This window comes from Lynx canadensis, chromosome D1 (genome assembly GCF_007474595.2).
Source record: "Lynx canadensis isolate LIC74 chromosome D1, mLynCan4.pri.v2, whole genome shotgun sequence".
In the NCBI taxonomy this organism is placed as follows: Eukaryota; Metazoa; Chordata; class Mammalia; order Carnivora; family Felidae; genus Lynx; species Lynx canadensis.
Genome location: NC_044312.2, coordinates 6,693,442 through 6,711,853, shown reverse-complemented (window position 1 = coordinate 6,711,853; position 18,412 = coordinate 6,693,442). Strand labels below are relative to the sequence as shown.

Below are 18,412 nucleotides of genomic sequence, written 5' to 3'. Positions count from 1 at the left end.
TAAATAAATACACACTGACATAATCGGAGTACTATTTTCACTTGTGGCCTATATTACAATTTTAGGCATCTCTGGCCAATCATGAAATGCACAATCCCACGATCCTCTGCTTTAACACCCTGTGTATCTTTCTCTTACGGTCCTTGTATCATTTTCTTATCCATAACGTCTGTTGTAACATTCCTAAGGAATTAATTAATCTCTATATTGCAACACAACCCGGTAACGGTCCTAAATAGTGTTTGCTTAGTAAACATTTATTAACTGCATAAATTAATGTCAGGATGAAGTCACATTTCCCTATGGTCTTAGTCCCAACATATTTCCTTCCTCTGCCAAATTTGAGAAAGGCCTCAAGAATTATGCTGACATTCTCTTCTAAAAAAATCTGCCTCCAGAGGACAGCTAAGTTGGCTGAAAAAGATTTAAGGAACCTCATAGAACTTAACATTTTACAAATGTGCTTTGTGCAGAAGCAGATAAATGCCTACATAAAAGAATGAACAAATGCTTACTGGTTCCTTCCCAACTGTCTTTTTTCAATCTGTTTCTTTCGTCACACTTTGAATACCAGTGCTAACTAAGTCTGGCAAAGTCTGCCCATGTGTTTCAATTCCCATCAATTCTCTCACCTCTTTGAAAAACACAAAGAAGTGAGATGACATAATAGTAACACCCTACCTTTGTTCTGAGGTTAAAGACATTTAAGTTACAAAGTTAAACCTGAAACTGGGGCACCTGGGTGGCTCAATCAGTTAAGCATCAGACTTCAGATCAGGTCTTGATCTCAGGGCACATGAGGTCACGAGTTCGAGCTCCGCATCAGGCTCTGTGGTGACAGCTCGGAACCTGGGGCCTGTTTCAGATTCTGACTTCCTCTCTCTCTCTACCCCTCCCTCACTCAACCCCCCCATCTCTCCCCTTCAAAAATAAATAAACTTTTTTAAAAAATTCAAAGTTAAACCTGAAAGAAAAGGAAGCTTCAAATGAAAACAACCACTTTTCAACCATTTAAATGATCTTATATTGATAATTTTATCTACTCTTTCCTGTTAACAAAATATTGATACTTTCACACATTTTCAAATGTGATGTCCACTGTTAATTTTGTGACTAAAGGTCTTTTCACTCTAATGCAAAATTACATGCTGCAAACTTTTCTGAGGGGTTACAAATGGGCTTGGGTATCGTTCTCTCCTTACTCTCTAAGTACAGATTAAAATCTATTAAGAACCCAATGTCGGTAGCCAAGAAATCAAACTTTAATAAATGCAGGGCTATCCTACAGGGCAAAAGCAGGTGCAGAGTATTTCAGTGTAGCTTTCCTCTGTCCATGCTGGAGTCCCTGACATGGGCTTGCCCCTATCCACACAACTGGCATCGCAGAGCTGGAAAAATAAATTTCTCCTAAACCACCACTTTTTAGACTCAAGTCTCATACCACCATTCTAAAATATCATTTGCTAACCATCTGTATCCTTCTACTTAATAACGTTTACCAACACTGGCCTTTTCTGATTCTTTTTATTTTACTAAGTTCCTTATTTTAACTCCAAGATAGACTACAGTGTCATATTTCTTTCAGGTGTCCAATATACAGTGACTCAAAGGCTTTTCTGATTCTTAAACTAAACTTGGTATCGCAAAGCCACATTTTTTAAAATTTATTTTTAATTGTTTTCAGTTTACATCCAAATTAGCACATAGTGCAACGATTTAGGAGTAGATTCCTTAGTGCTCTTTAACCCATTTAGCCCATCCCCCCTCCCACAACCCCTCCAGTAACCCTCAGTTTGTTCTCCATATTTATGAGTCTCTTCTGTTTTGTCCCCCTCCCTGTTTTTATATTATTTTTGTTTCCCTTCCCTTATGCTCATCTGTTTTGTCTCTTCAAGTCCTCATGAGTGAAGTCGTATGATTTTTGTCTTTCTCTGACTAATTTCACTTAGCATAATACCCTCTAGTTCCATCCACATTGTTGCAAATGGCAAGATTTCATTCTTTTTGATTGCCGAGTAATACTCCATTGTGTATGTGTATATGTATATGTGTATATATGTATATATATATATATATACACATATATACACACACCACATGTTCTTTATCCATTCATCCTTCGTTGGACATTTGGGCTCTTTTCATACTTTGGCTATTGTTGATAGTGCTGCGTAAACACTGGGGTGCACGTGTCCCTTCGAAACAGCACACCTGTATCCCTTAGATAAATGCCTAGTAGTGCAACTGCTGGGTCGTAGGGTAGTTCTATTTTTAGTTTTTTAAGGAACCTCCATTCTGTTTTCCAGAGTGGCTGCACCAGCTTGCATTCCCAACAAAGCCACATCTTTGAAGAGTGAACAGAGTTTAAGCCCAAGAGTCTGTACACAAACATTTCTGCTTCTAGTTTTCAGGATTGTATGAAGCCCGTTTCTTTACATGAGCCTACAAGGATCCTGTGTTTTGATTCAAAAATATGAACTCTTTAAAGCATTCACCGCATCAGTTCAAAATGGAAATATGTGGCTCAAAAGAAGCAAAAAAATCACAGTTATTTTCTTTTGTAGTCAATAGAAGGCACAGTTATAGTTACGAGGGTGGGTTTTGACGGCCAAGAAAGCCACTGTGATCTCAAAATGAGTTACAAGTATAGAATAAAAGATATACGAGTCCTGCACTGCTCTGTACCAATCAGAACATACCTATAATTGAGTCCCACATTTTGAGAGAGAATTAAATTGAAGAAAATTCAGAAGAGACTGACACAAATACTAGGTCATACGAGCTGAAGGAAGTTTATCTGTTTAGCTTAGAGAAAAAGCCTCAGAGAAAATGTCATGGCTAACTTCAAATACCTCAAAGGATACCATTTTGAAAAAATTTATTGGGATCTGTCTTTATTACCTGAGAAGGCAGAAGCAATAAATAACAAAGAGAGACAAGTTTTTACTACTATTAAAGCTATTCAAAGATAGCAAAAAAAAAAAAAAAAAAAAAGCCTCAAAAGGTTATGTTCATCTTTAAGGCCACCTAAGTGCTAAGAACAAATAGAGGGGGTCCAAGAAGAAGAACGGGCAGCTGGAATAGTAATTTTTAATCTTTGAATCCAGGCACTACCATTCCATGCTTGCATAAATTCATCCAAATAGTTAAATCTATAGTATTAAAAACCATGATATGTACTAGAGATTAGAGTTAGCATCAACTATTACCTCAACACATTACAACCAGATTCAGGCAACAGTAACTCTTAATAAACCAGCTCGTTACAACTAACAACAGCACTTACTTTTATTTGCACATTTGATGAAGTATTTGACCAGACTACTAATTTCTTGCATCTTTTTCTGCCTGGTGGCTTGTGTTGAGGCCGATACACCTGCTTTTGCTGTTCTCAGACATTCTGTTTCTTTTTGAACATATTTCTGTAAAAATCTTCAAGAAAACAAAGTAGAATTTCAGAAAACTCATTAAATGCTTAAATTATTACAACAGTTCAGGGCGCCTGGGTGGCTAAGTTGGTTGGACAGCTGACTGCGGCTTGGGTCATGATCTCATAGCTCGTGAATTTGAGCCCCACATCGGGCTCTGTGCTGACAGCTCAGAGCCTGGAGCCCGCTTCGGATTCTATGTCTCCAACTCTCTCTGCGCATGCCCCCCACCCCCCCCCCCCCGCCACTCACACTGTCTCTCTCAAAAATAAACATTAAAAAAAAAAAATTATTGCAACAATTCTAAAAAGTCCTTATGCCATTATACAGAGAACAAGCCACAATGTGCCATCAATGTACCAGCTAAATAAAACAACTTTCTCTTTCAAGGCCTAAGCCCCACCACACCCGCTTAAAGTCTGGTCTGGATCTGGAGCCTCCGTGATTTTGTTGCTTTCCTGCTTGCTTTCTCACCTTATTATTAAAAGCTTACAATGGTTTTAGGGCTCTTGATTCTTTATTGCCTGTTATTCTGTACAACCCACACCTTTCCTAAGCAGTTGGTAACACCTCTACCTTTGGAATAAAGGCGGCCTAGAAAATATTCATGATTAGCTGAAAGTGCCAAGTGCATCTCTGACCTATCTGAACAGTTTACGCAAAAGTCATCTTTAGATAATAACTATAGTTGTGGTATTTGAAATAAACTAACCAGAGGAAGACAAGTACGCATTTTTCATGTTATCTGCACTGAAATCTGTAAGTCATTCCAGTACCAAATACGCAGTAAAAATAAAAGTGTTCTTTCTAAATACTAACAACTTCCTTGACTGAAAATGTTGTTTCATGTTTCCCAGTATTCTCTATTAATTTAAAATATTTCACTCATGTGCCCTAAGTCTTACGATCTATTTCTAGTTACAGACTTCACAGTTAAAAATTATATTTTAATGTAAAAAAGCATCAATTCTGTCTGCCACTCCAGTCCACTAATCAATTCTGTCTTTCCAATGCCTGAATCCTGAATTTTGTTTGTTATTGTTAAAATTTAACATATGGCAGTTACTTAGAACAATATAGATGTAAAAATAACAGGGGTGCGGATGGGACTCAGTCAGCTGAACATCCGGCCCTTGGTTTCAGCTCAGGTCATGATCTCACAGTTCGTGGGTTCAAGCCTGGTGTCAAACTCCACAAGCACTGACAGCGCAAAGCCTGCCTGGAATTCTCTCCCTCTCCTTTTCTCTCTGTTCCTCACTCTCCTGCATGCTCTCTCTCTTTCTCTCAAAATAAATAAACAAGCTTTAGGGGCGCCTGGGTGGCGCAGTCGGTTAAAGCGTCCGACTTCAGCCAGGTCACGATCTTGCGGTCCGTGAGTTCGAGCCCTGCGTCGGGCTTGATCAAATGACTTAAAAAATGTAACTTTTTCTACATGAACATCCTTTAAAACTTATGTTTCAGATGAATATTAAGCACCAATTTTATATACAAAGCACAACTCTATATAGGGAGCAAAGTAACACCTACATACACAAAAATATCACAACAAATAAAAATGAAAGCAAAAACTAAAGACGCTAAAATGAAATTAGAATGGAATACCTAAAAACAGCATCCCAATTCAAGTATTTCCCTTGTTTGGAATCTGAATGTCGATCTAAATGTTGAACGGTTTCAGGATCCCGGATAAGGCGCTTAAATTTCTCAACTTCTTTCTGAAAATGAAGAAGAACATGGTAATGGGTTGCCAATCACACACCTGCTACAAGGAAAGATAAAATTTCAGGAATTTACTACCCTTCGTTCTGTAGCTCTATCGTGTTCCAATTGACGACAGCAAATAAGCAGATCGTTAAGTGCTAGACTCATGGTTCAGAATTTCAGAAAACGTCACTGTAAAAAATACGTACATGCAAAATTACTTTAGACCTTCGGATTGTGGTATTAATACATAGGCAGGTCAAACTATACAACTAGAGAATAATGTGCTCAAACATACAGTGGTTTTTCTTAATATTTCCATGTTCAAGTAAGATTTTCTTAAAATATATCAAAACAAAGCTTCAAACATGTAAATTTGTGTGCAGCAGTGGGATAAAAATAGAAAACATGTAATTTATTGTTCTGAGAACTTTTCTTTTTTTTTTTTTAATTTTTTTGTTAATGATTTTGTTTATGTTTGAGAGACAGAGACAGAGCGTGAGCAGGGGAGGGGCAGAGAGAGGGAGACATAGAATCCGAAGCAGGATTCAGGATCTGAGCTGTCAGCACAGAAGCCAACATGGGGCTCGAACTCAGGAACTGTGAGATCATGACCTGAGCTGAAGTCAGACACTTAGCCAAGTGAGCTACCCAGGCGTCCTGAGACCTTTTCTAGGAGACATGATACTTCTATTTTTTTTTTCAATATATGAAATTTATTGTCAAATTGGTTTCCATACAACACCCAGTGCTCATCCCAAAAGGTGCCCTCCTCAATACCCATCACCCACCCTCCCCTCCCTCCCACCCCCCATCAACCCTCAGTTTGTTGTTTTTAACAGTCTCTTATGCTTTGGCTCTCTCCCACTCTAACCTCTTTTTTTTTTTTTCTTCCTTCCCCTCCCCCATGGGTTTGTTAAGTTTCTCGGATCCACATAAGAGTGAAAACATATGGTATCTGTCTTTCTCTGTATGGCTTATTTCACTTAACATCACACTCTCCAGTTCCATCCACGTTGCTACAAAGGGCCATATTTCATTCTTTCTCATTGCCACGTAGTACTCCATTGTGTATATAAACCACAATTTCTTTATCCATTCACCAGTTGATGGACATTTAGGCTCTTTCCATAATTTGGCTATTGTTGAGAGTGCTGCTATAAACATTGGGGTACAAGTGCCTCTATGCATCAGTACTCCTGCACCCCTTGGGTAAATTCCTAGCAGTGCTATTGCTGGGTCATAGGGTAGGTCTATTTTTAATTTTTTGAGGAACCTCCACACTGTTTTCCAGAGTGGCTGCACCAATTTGCATTCCCACCAACAGTGCAAGACGGTTCCCGTTTCTCCACATCCTCGCCAGCATCTAGAGTCTCCTGATTTGTTCATTTTGGCCACTCTGACTGGCGTGAGGTGATATCTGAGTGTGGTTTTGATTTGTATTTCCCTGATGAGGAGCGACGTTGAGTATCTTTTCATGTGCCTGCTGGCAATCCGGATGTCTTCTTTAAAGAAGTGTCTACTCATGTTTTCTGCCCATCTCTTCACTGGGTTATTTGTTTTTCGGGTGTGGAGTTTGGTGAGCTCTTTATAGATTTTGGATACTAGCCCTTTGTCCGATATGTCATTTGCAAATATCTTTTCCCATTCCGTTGGTTGCCTTTTCGTTTTGTTGGTTGTTTCCTTTGCTGTGCAGAAGCTTTTTATCTTCATAAGGTCCCAGTAGTTCATTTTTGCTTTTAATTCCCTTGCCTTTGGGGATGTGTCGAGTAAGAAATTGCTATGGCTGAGGTCAGAGAGGTCTTTTCCTGCTTTTTCCTCTAGGGTTTGGATGGTTTCCTGTCTCACATTCAGGTCCTTTAACCATTTTGAGTTTATTTTTGTGAATGGTGTGAGAAAGCGGTCTAGTTTCAATCTTCTGCCTGTTGCTGTCCAGTTCTCCCAGCACCATTTGTTAAAGAGACTGTCTTTTTTCCATTGGATGTTCCTTCCTGCTTTGTCAAAGATGAGTTGGCCATACGTTTGTGGGTCTAGTTCTGGGGTTTCTATTCTATTCCATTGGTCTGTGTGTCTGTTTTTGTGCCATACGTTTGTGGGTCTAGTTCTGGGGTTTCTATTCTATTCCATTGGTCTGTGTGTCTGTTTTTGTGCCAATACTATGCTGTCTTGCTGATTAAAGCTTTGTAGTAGAGGCTAAAGTCTGGGATTGTGATGCCTCCTGCTTTGGTCTTCTTCTTCAAAATTATTTTGGCTATTCGGGGCCTTTTGTGGTTCTATATGACTTTTAGGATTGCTTGTTCTAGTTTCGAGAAGAATGCTGGTGCCATTTTGATTGGGATTGCATTGAATGTGTAGATAGCTTTGGGTAGTATTGACATTTTGACAATATTTATTCTTCCAATCCATGAGCACGGGATGTTTTTCCATTTCTTTATATCTTCTTCAATTTCCTTCATAAGCGTTCTATAGTTTTCAGCATACAGATCTTTTACATCTTTGGTTAGATTTATCCCTAGGTATTATATGCTTCTTGGTGCAATTGTGAATGGGATCAGTTTCTTTATTTGTCTTTCTGTTGCTTCATTATTAGAGTATAAGAATGCAACTGATTTCTGTACATTGACTCTGTATCCTGCAACTTTGCTAAATTCATGTATCAGTTTTAGCAGACTTTTGGTGGAGTCTATCGGATTTTCCATGTATATGATATTTCTATTAAAACGTAAAAGATAAATAGAAGACAGACAGGTCAAGAACAAGGAAAAGGGCACCCAAGGATTTAGCACTTTAACCGCAGCACCCTTTCTTATATGTAGCAATGTGTCATTTGTTGAGCCAAAAGTTTAATTTGCTGTGCTCTGGAATTGATAGCTAGGAGGTTATAAGAGCTGGCAAACCTTGCCTAGCACTTAAGTCTCAACTGGCTTGATGGTTCTCATTTAAAAAAAAATTGTTTTTAACATTTATTTATTTTTGAGAGAGAGACAGAGCATGAGTGGGGTTGGGGCAGAGAGAGAGGGAGACACATAATCTCAAGTAGGCTCCAGGCTCTGAGCTGTCAGCACAGAGCCTGATGTGGGGCTTGAACTCACAGACAGTGAGATCATGACCTGAGCTGAAGTCAGATGCTTAGCTGTGCTGACAGCTCAGAGCCTGGAGCTTGATTTGGATTCTGTGTCTCCCTCTCTTTCTGCCCCTCCCCTGCTCATGCTCTGTCTCTGTCTCTCAAAAATAAATAAATGTTAAAAATTAAAAAAAAAAAAATACTACAGAGATATCCCTTGCAAAAGTCAAAAATCAACTACATCTTACTGGGCTTGAATGCCATTGCTATAGCTCTCCTCTTAGGTTTTTGAACATAATCAAGCCAACCTCTGATGACCTTTAAAAGAACTCATATAAGAAAAGCATTTCGTGTCATTAATTTTGAGTCACTTTACAAAGAAGCTTCGTTTTTGTTAGACTATAAATATTTACAAAGAAAATATGTACCTTTTTTTGTGTATTACCTATCTCAAGAGGCAAGGGGGGGGTGTCCTTTACCCATGCATTCACATAAATTCTACTCATTCTTTAAAGATCAAGTATGTTTCCCTGCTGCTATTTCACTCACAGGATCTTAAAACCGGAACTGAGAGAACACGTCCAATCTTCGTACAAAGAAATCTCTCCTACAAAATTATTTCAACACTCTTTTAACATCCAGTGAAGGCACACTACCTAATGAGCCTACCTATTTCACTGGTAGAAAAGTCTAAGTCACTTCTTCATTTTTATTCATTGGTTGTTCTGACTCTTTTATCCCTAGTACAACCTCCTCTACACTGCTGTGGATTACAGGATGTTATTTACTTGACAGTCTTATTTGTTCGGTCATAAACTTCTCGAGGAAAACAACTATTATTTTCATGTTCATGCTATTTTCATTTCCATTCCTCACAATTTTATCTAGGACTCTTCCCCCTTCTTACTCACTCTTAGCTTAAAACCCTCTTGGAGTCAATATGGAAAACAAAACTGGGATTGTAACCAATGAAAACACCTTAGCAATAGCCAAAGAACCATAAAGGTAGGCACATTTATTTCTAGATATACTAAATATGTTGTTTGTAATGTAAAAAAAAAAATCACGTTTACTGACCACGTGACACTTCCAGGAAGATGTAGCCCTCAAATTTTCTTTTTTAAAGCTGTGATTTTTCTGCTGGTTTCTTTCTATTTTTCTCTCTTCCGTTTCCCAAAAATGGATTACTTTCAAGAAAACACAACAGTTCAATCAGGAAATGTTCAATCACTGATACATGCAACATTTACTGAGCAACTACTGTGTTCGAGATACTATGTTACGGGTAAGAGACACAAATCCTACCCTTGTGGAGTCAGAAGTGGTGAGGGAGAGTGACGACAAACGAGTACACTGAAAAATAAATGTATAATTCCAAACTGATATATGACTCAAAGGAAACACAATATACAATAACAATGGAGAAGATCACTTTTGATAAGGTGCCAGGGAACACATCCCTGCAGAGGTTACAACAAAGCCAAGATCTGAAAGGGTGCCAATCAATGAAACAGCTAGAGGGCCAACATTTCAGTGGAGTGGAGACTAGTATCACCAAAAGGTCTTAAAATGGAAAAGTGCATGGTATGTTGGAGGAAGTGAAAGAAAACCAAATAACTACAAAGCAGTCAGCTACAGCAAGAGAGTCAACAGATCAGGTAGAATCTGATTAATACATTCATCCAGAACTATCTACATTCCACTACCAACATGCAGTTAAACAATACACATTTCCTAAGCAACAGCCTCTGAAATGGCAAATCCAATGTCCCTTTTTAGATCTCCATCAAGTTGGTCCCTTTACAGAATTTGACAATGATACCTACACCCCATCTTCCTGCATACAATTCTGCCCTTGGCATGCCATTCTTTCCCGGTGTAATAGTGTGGGCTCTGTACTTAGATCATACTGGTTCAAATCCTCGTCCTGCCATTTACAAACTGTATAAGCCTGAGCAACATAGCTATTTCCTCTAACGTCAGTTCTGTCAACAATAAAATAAAAAACAATACCAAAGGTATTGTAAGGGTGCCTACTTCAAAGGTTTTGTAAGGGTGCATGTGCGTGTTTAACACAGTGCCTGGAACACAGCAAATGCCCAAACATTGCTACCAATTATCATCATTCCCTTTGTTTCCTTAATCTTTTTTGCTGGCTCTTCTTCCACCCACACCTGCAAGAGGATCTTTGTGTCCTTGCTTCTCAACCTATGCTCTCCCAGGGTTGTCTCATCCATCCCTAAGACCTCACCATGCTGAAAATGCCCACATCTTTCATTCCACGCCAGACCTCACTCTTGAGCTTCAGAAACCTTCCACACTTTATGCCTTTACATGCATTTCCCCTTGTCTGCAAGGCACCTACCATACCCCTCCGGGGGCAATTGAACAATTGGAGGTCTTACCACACAACCTCATTTGCTCCTCCGCCGTCACAGTTCTCTCTCAGATTATCCCCCTGAGCTCTAAGGGTCCTTTTACTGTCTGTGCCCAGCGGGGCACACGGGTAGCGGCTCGGTCCTTTGAGCATGGGGCGCTCGATTTCTTTTTAGGTCATGATCCCAGGGTCGTTCGATCCAGCCCAGCGCTGAGCTTGGAGCCGGCTTGGGATCCTCACTCTCCCTCCCTCTGCCACTCTTTAAAAAAAAAAAAAAAAAGTCTAAAATTTCTCGGTACCCGGCTAGAACAGCAGCGAACGCTCTTGAGTGCTCACTACAGGCCAGAATAATCACAAGGGAGACTGTACAGCGCGGTTGCAGATGTCAGCCAGAATTCCAGCTCCAGCAAAAGTAATTCCACACTCCGCGCTCCAACGCACGCCAATCCAGTTTAAACCTCAAGAGATGCTCGTAGATCAAATCTAATAAAGAAGAGGGGGGGCATGATTAGTCAAGTCATTTAGTTACAGCTGGTCCATACGGGGACAGAGAAACGGGACGCGCAGGAGGGCTCAACGCGGCATTTGGCAGAAGAGTCCCGGCTACTAACTCCGCTAAGTTCGCTAGGGGATCGCAGAGAGAGCGGGAGAAAAGTGCAGCGCGGAATAATACGCCTCTAGAGAGCAGCAGGGTAGACCGGCCATCATGGGGGTGGCACAGAATGGCTTGGACGCCCCTCAAGTACCCCCACGCAGAAGCCGCTGCCTGCTCGCCGCGCACCTACCGCTGCACTCGAACGGCCAGAGTGCAATTTCCCAAAGCGGAGGCGGCGGCTGCAGCCTAAATCCCGCTCCACTCGCCTTTCCCCGCGTCCAGAGCGGCTCCAGCCGAGTAGACACCCACTATTCCCGCTTCCGGTTCAAACGCGGCGTGCCCGCACAGCCCGGGTCTCCGGAGGAAGAAGTCAGAGTGACCCAGAAGCGGGCACGGTCTGCCCATGCGCGACGACCCCCGCACGCTCTCCGCCTCCTGCCCTCGCTCCCCTCAAAACATTCGGCTCGTCTGAGCGAACGCGCCTGCGCGTCGTCCGCCAATGGCATGCGAACTTGAGCTCCCCGCTCGCCCTCCGACTTGGGCTCCGGCGTCTTCATCCCACCTCCTCGCCGCCTTCAGCCCCACCCCTCCTAACGCGAGGACGGAAGTGACGACAGTTCCGACGGGAACGGAGGCGGGTTTCATTTCGGCGCCTTTCTTTCTCCGGCGGAAGCGATTGGCGGACGTGGGGCGAAAGAGGCGGGCCAAATTGCCGCGGGTTCGGTGCCGCCACTGGAACCGGGAGATGCGGCGCAGGAGCTGTCGGTGTGTGGGCTTTCACCTGAGTCTCGTCTCCTATTGCGGTTCCTGCTGCGGCTTCGGTCATGCTGTTACCTTCGGACATTGCGCGGCTGGTTCTGGGTGAGTGCAGGCGCGGGAGGGACAGTTAGTGGGCCAGGCAGAGCAGGACGGAACGACCTTTGGGGCCAGAGGTTCTCCCGGGGCGGGGAGGCTCTGGGGCTTTGCCTCCGCGTTTGCAAGTTCTGACCCGCGGCCGTTCTCCCCCAGCCGGGCTCTCGGACCGCTTAAGCCTCTTTGTGTGGATGCTGCGCTCCCCGGAGGCTGCGTGGCGAGGGGAGGGCCCAGGAGAAGCCCGGGCGGAACACCTGAGGCCCGGATTCGGAGGGGGAGCCGGGCCTGCAAGCTTCGTTGGGATCCCTGCAAGGAGCCTTGTGGACGAGATGGACGGACCCACGTTCTAATTAGGAAAAATGAGGACGTCCCTGAGCCACCCGGTCGTGCAGAAAGACCTTCCCGACGCCCTATTCGTCCCTCGCCCTTAGAACTACGAATGTGGGGCGAACGGGGGTGATCTTGCCTCCCCATCCCTCACCCTCCCTCCCCGCAGTTAGTGGTCCGGCACCGAGGTCTGAAATGCCAGCTGCATGTTCTAAAACAGGACGGGCGAGCAATTTCGCAGAGGAAATGCCTTCCAGTTGAACGTTTTCTAGCTCTGATGGTTAGTGTTTTCCTCCATTTGAGGACGGTCGGTTCAGCGGGCCTGTTGTCAGGGCGTATTGTTTCTGTGGGAAACGGGTTTTGTTGTTGTTTGTTCCCAAAAGAATGGAGAGGGTCGTGCTGCTGAGCACCAGAACTGTGGGAAGCTCAAACCCTCAGATCCCGAGCCAGTGGTTTGCAGACCTCATACGCGACACCCCTGAAAGTAAATGGTAAACATCTGTGATGAAATTTCCCGTCGTGTCCACAGTAGTTGCTATTGTTACCTTATTGTTAGAAAATCCCATTAGTCTTACTTTTTTAAATACTCAGCCGTGCCCAGAAAAACAGGCCTTCGTGCACGGGGCTTTTGATGAGCACATTTTGCAGGAAACAGGAGAGACTAACGGCCCGTTTTTGGAGAAACTAGTGACATAAGCTTAAACTAGTATTTTTGCTAATGTTTGGTTACTGTTTTGTCCACTTTATGAGAACTTATCAGTAGTTAGCCTCCATCTCTATCTGTGAGAAAAAGCTGGCTATCTTGTAATTGTTAGTTACATTTATGAGGTTTATGGTAAACCTTATAACCTAAAGTAGACTTTCACAGTGTTGAAGATAATATTGACATACTTTGTTTTTTCTTGAAGGTGTATCATTTTGTTATGAATTTTTGAGTTTTGGCAATTTGGTTAATCCACCGGATTTTATGTAACGATAGAAGTCCTTAACAGGGTTTCTCACCTTGTTTGCTATTGACTTTTGGCGCCAGATAATTATTTATTATGGGGAGCTGTCCTGTGCATTGTGAGATAAACGTTTAGATACCTGGCATGTATGGATAGGTGCCAGTAAGACCTCAGTCCCACCCCCACCCACTTATGACATTTAAGAAATGTCTCTAAATATTGCCAGTATGTTCCCTGGAGGGCAAAATCACCCCCCAGCTAAAAACAACCGGTCTGAAAGCAATATGATTTTCTAACTGGAATAATTCACACCTACTTGTGTTCTCCACAAGCCATCTGCTCTGCTTGACTTCCTAGTTTTTTTAATGGATAAAAACTCCAAATTAATTGTTTCTTTTCCTAAAATTCTTTGTCATTCACATTCCAATTTAATTGCCGCCAATCCTACTTAATATGCCCGCCCCCCATGCCTTCTTTTGGACCTCTTTCATGGCTTCTTAAATAGTCTTGCTATTGATATTTACTATTGAACAAGTCTGCCTAAAGCATTCACATTACACCTCCTATTCTAAAAGTTGAAAAACGTATGCACTTACCAAAATTTAAAGTTGGGCAAAAGAGTGTAGTGTAATACAAAAGAAAAGAAAGTCTCCCCACCCACACCCATTCGTACTCTTCTCACTTAGTATTATGTATCTTGAAGTTATGTTAGCACCTGGTGATCCATAATTACAAAGCATAGAAGCCTAAAATAGTAATAGTTTCATTATTTCCTCATGATTCTTCTTTCAGTACAAAGCACCTTTTTCAGCAGCTCCCTTTTTGTTGGTTCCTTTTATTCATAATGTTCTTTAAGCAAATCTTTGCTTAGTATCGGACACTGTGCTAAATGCTAAGAATAGACAAGTTCTCCCTTTAGAGTTCACATAATTAGGGTTGTGTTTTTTTTCTTTTACCCTTACGCATGTGCCCCTCCTGCCCCCCAAATACTTTTCCTAGACCCCACCTGACGTTCCATCTAATGCCGTATTTACTTATGTTTGTGAAATGTACATAATATAAATATATACAACACTTGAGCCATTTTAAGTGTATGGTTTTGTGGCATTGAGTACATTTACATTGTTCTGTAACCATCACCATCATCGACCTGTAGTTTTTCATATTCCCAAACTGAAAGTTGCCTTTCTGTCCTTGGTATTTTTGATCAGAGATTAATAAGACCAGCTTCAAGGGTTCTTGGAAGCCCCCCAAAACTGTCTGTAAAGATTTATGTACAGCTGGGCATTTTTATGGGTATAGGATCCAGAACTGTTTTTGGATTTGTCAATAGGTTTGTTCCTTTCTATATGATTCAGAATCCGTTCAGGAAAACTTAAAACCAATGTGAGTATTTAAAGGGAAGGGATTTAATGAGAGAATTGGTTACACTGGTGATAGAAGAACTAAGAAGACAAGCAGCTTATGTGAACAGACACAGAGTAGCCTCAGCAGGAAGCCACTATGATAATCAGGAGGACAAGGAGAGATGAAGCAATCCAGAGGCTGGGTTCTCTCTGGGGAAGATGGAAAGTAGACTTGTCTGGTGAGGGAGCAGTTGTCACAGAGGATATTCTGCCAAGGTAAAGAAGAAGTGAGAGAAAACAATATGGCTTCTTCCAGTTGCCCTCCAGTCCCCCACCAGTGCTTCGCATTGTTTGGATGCAGCTAGAAGCCAGCTGACCTGGAGCCTAGGAAACATTGCGTGGGGTCAGGTTTCCTATCTTTCGCAGCAGAGAAAGAGGAAGAAGAGATTGAAAGCAAACAGAACCAGAATTGACACTCCTGGAAGGTCAAGAGCCACTGATCCTATTCACCTGTATATAGCTAAGACATTATAAATACTTGATAAATATTTACAAACGTGCAACTGTGATCATAACAGTCCTTTTTGCCTACTGATGTCATTTCCCCATGTTTTCTGTTTTTATTCAGATTGTGTTTATTCATATTATTTATTCATAATAATACGTCATTGCTGACATTTACAGCTTTTTATGATCCTTACTCATTCTGTCTTTTCAGTTGTATCTCCAGCTGTTCTCTTTCATATACGTTGTGCTTCCTCCAAATTGGGCATGTTCTCCATACATGCTTTTCATCAGCTTTGTTGGGGATTCCCCAACCGTCCTTTGAGACTCAGCATCTTCTTTGTGATAGTCATAATTTTCCCCAAGTCTAGTAATACTTTCTCTAGCCCCATCCCCTCAGGAAGTAACTCCTATTGTGTTACTACCTTTTCTTTGTATTACAGTTACTTGCATATGTATCTTTTGGGTCCTTTTAGATAACTTCTTTATAGACAGAAACTTTTGTTATTTGTGAATCTAGTTACATTAGTAAGTTAAGTCTTCCCAAGAATCACTTTTTTTTTTTAATATTTTTTTATTAGTTTTCTTTATTTTTGAGAGGCAGAGAAAGAGAGCGTGTGAGTCGGGGAGGGGCAGAGAGAGAGGGAGGCACAGAATCTGAAGCAGGCTCCAGGCTCTGAGCTGTCAGCACAGAGCCCAATGCGGGGCCTGAACCCACGGACCGTAAGATCATGACCTGAGCTGAAGTCGGATGCTCAACCGACTGAGCCACCCAGGCGCCCCAGAATCACTTACATATTTAAAATATCATTAATCATTAAATAATTGGATAATTTCTGGAAAAGTATTATATGTCGGAGATTGGGGCACCTGGGTGGTTCAGTCAATTAAGCTCAGGTTGGGCTCAGGTCACGATCTCATGGTTGGTGAATTCGAGCCCTGTGACGGGCTCTGTCTGACAGCTCAGAGCCAGGAGCCTGCTTTAGATTCTGTGTTTCCCTCTCTGCCCCTCCCCTGCTTGTATTCTGTCTCTCCCTGTCAGAAATAAAACAGTTTATAAAAAAAATGTGAAGGAGTTATTTTCAGGTCAGGGGTTTTGAGATCTCTTGCTTTCTTCATGAGGCACCTCTCTTTCTTTCTCCATAAATAGAATGAAAGAAGATCGACTCTTGCCATGAGTCTAAAATTTTAATACTCTAGGTATAATTAGGATTTTTTCTTTCCTTCTCTTTTCTAGTTATATTTCCCCTTTGGTCTGTTTTGTTACTCATTACTCCCTCCACTAAAAAGCAGGCTGAAGACAGTATTAAGAAAAAAGGAAACTCAGGCATGCTTTCTTACCTTTTGTACATCTTTGAAAATAAGTTTACATAAAAGCTGTCTTTAGAAGTAAAAAATAATCACTAATGTTAATTAAAGAGTAATTATATGTATTATAATAAGATCTTTGACCCCTATTTTGTATTTTCATTGTAAATTTTGACATTTGGAATAATTTATACCTAAAACTTCCACTATTATTTTTTTTTTTACAATTTTTTATTAAATGAAAATTTTTTAATTTTTTTTTAACGTTTTATTTATTTTTGAGACAGAGAGAGACAGAGCATGAACGGGGGAGGGGCAGAGAGAGAGGGAGACACAGAATGGGAAGCAGGCACCTGGCTCTGAGCCATCAGCCCAGAGCCCGACTCGGGGCTCGAACTCACGGACCGCGAGATCGTGACCTGAGCTGAAGTCGGACGTTTAACCGACTGAGCCACCCACGCGCCCCTAAATGAAAATTTTACATACAGTGGAAATCACTCATTCTCAGTTCTGTGAGTTTTTGTTTTATTTAATTTTTTTAATTTACATCCAAATTAGCGTCTGGTGCAACAATGATTTCAGGAGTAGGTTTCTCAGTGCCCCTTACCCATTTAGCTCATCCCCTCCTCCCATAATCCCTCCAGTAACCCTCTGTTTGTTCTCCATTTTTATGAGTCTCTCATGCTTTGTCCCCCTCCCTGTTTTTATATTTTTGTTTTCCTTCCCTTATGCTCATCTGTTTTGTCTCTTTAAGTCCTCATATGAGTGAAGTCATATGATTTTTGTCTTTCTCTGACTTAATTTCACTTAGCATAATACCCTCCAGTTCCATCCACGTAGTTGCAAATGGCAAGATTTCATTCTTTTTGATTGCCGAGTAATACTCCAATGTGTGTATATATATATACACATATATATATACCACATCTTCCTTATCCATTCATCCATCGATGGTCATTTGGGCTCTTTCCATACTTTGGCTATTGTTGATAGTGCTGCTATAAACTTGGGGGTGCACATGTCCCTTCAAAAGAGCACACCTGTATCCCTTGGATAAATGCCTAGTAGTGCAACTGCTGGGTCATAGGGTAGTTGTATTTTTAGTTTTTTGAGGAACCTCCATACTGTTTTCCAGAGTGGCTGCACCAGCTTGCGTTCCCAACTTCTCTTATTCTAATAGAATTGGTCACGATCTAGTACTTAATGATGATAAGTAAGCTTTTAGTAAGCAAATAACTGGTTTTATATATATATATATATATATGTATGTGCGTGTGTATATGTATGTGTGTGTATATATATGTATGTGTAAGCTTTGAAGTAGTCAAAACTGTGAAGTAGGCACTTAATACAATTACCACATTGTTTTGGAAGTCTAAAGACAAAAGTAAAGCAAAATACATCAAGTCTAATCTAAAGTGTCCAATCTGGATCGCCCAAAGTTGGGCATGGTTTTTGTTTTGTTTTTAAAGAATTGGTGTGTTTTTTTCTTAAGATTTTATTTTTAAGTAATCTCTACACCCAACATGTCACTCAACAACACAAGATCAAGGATCGTATATTCCGCTGGCGGAGCCAGCCAGGTGCCCCTGGAGAATCCTTTTACTTCATCTGAAGCAGTCATCAACCCAGATGGTATTCTGATTCCACTGTCCAAATCACATCAGTCTAGAATAATTGACCCCACCTTCAGGACCACTCAGAATCTGGGATTTTAGGATGCTGTGGGTATTTGGGTTTTTTCCTAACTCTTTATGTAACCTGATACAGATCTTGGAAAAACCATTTAATGTCGTCTGTGCCCAGTTTCTTCTTCTTCAGATTGAGGAAGCCCAAGGTCCATCTCAGGTCTAAATTCTGTGATTCCTGGATAAAGAAATCTGCAGGCAAGAGGCTCTCGTCAATGTCTCTGGGAGGGTTCCTAGTGCCCTGCAGCCTAGCAGCAGAATGAAGCTCACTTACT

At 41.4% G+C, this 18,412-nt stretch overlaps 2 protein-coding genes across 12 annotated transcripts in view; one reads left to right on the top strand and one right to left on the bottom strand.

Moving 5' to 3' along the window:
* The window catches only part of ATM (ATM serine/threonine kinase), a 132,945-nt gene extending 121,248 nt beyond the window's left edge, over positions 1-11,697 (bottom strand). For 2 of the 10 annotated variants that reach the window (XM_030331223.1, XM_030331232.1), the window contains exons 1-6: positions 11,356-11,694; positions 10,870-11,053; positions 9,271-9,380; positions 5,226-5,321; positions 5,031-5,143; positions 3,287-3,432 (exon numbers count right to left, since the gene is read on the bottom strand). In XM_030331223.1, coding sequence (XP_030187083.1) covers positions 3,287-3,432; positions 5,031-5,143; positions 5,226-5,297 — 331 coding nt within the window. In that variant the 5' untranslated portion in view covers positions 5,298-5,321; positions 9,271-9,380; positions 10,870-11,053; positions 11,356-11,694. Of the gene's footprint in view, positions 1-3,286; positions 3,433-5,030; positions 5,144-5,225; positions 5,322-9,270; positions 10,821-10,869; positions 11,054-11,355 lie in introns of those variants that run through there. The other 8 variants (XM_030331235.1, XM_030331234.1, XM_030331233.1 and 5 more) reach the window with 8 other exon arrangements.
* Positions 11,698-11,833: 136 nt separating this feature from the next.
* Positions 11,834-18,412, top strand: part of LOC115524555 (protein NPAT) — a 53,452-nt gene continuing 46,873 nt past the window's right edge. The window contains exon 1 of one of the 2 annotated variants that reach the window (XM_030330921.2): positions 11,834-12,026. In XM_030330921.2, the coding sequence (XP_030186781.1) occupies positions 11,990-12,026 (37 nt within the window). In that variant the 5' untranslated portion in view covers positions 11,834-11,989. The remainder of the gene's footprint in view (positions 12,027-18,412) is intronic. The other variant, XM_030330922.1, reaches the window with a different exon arrangement.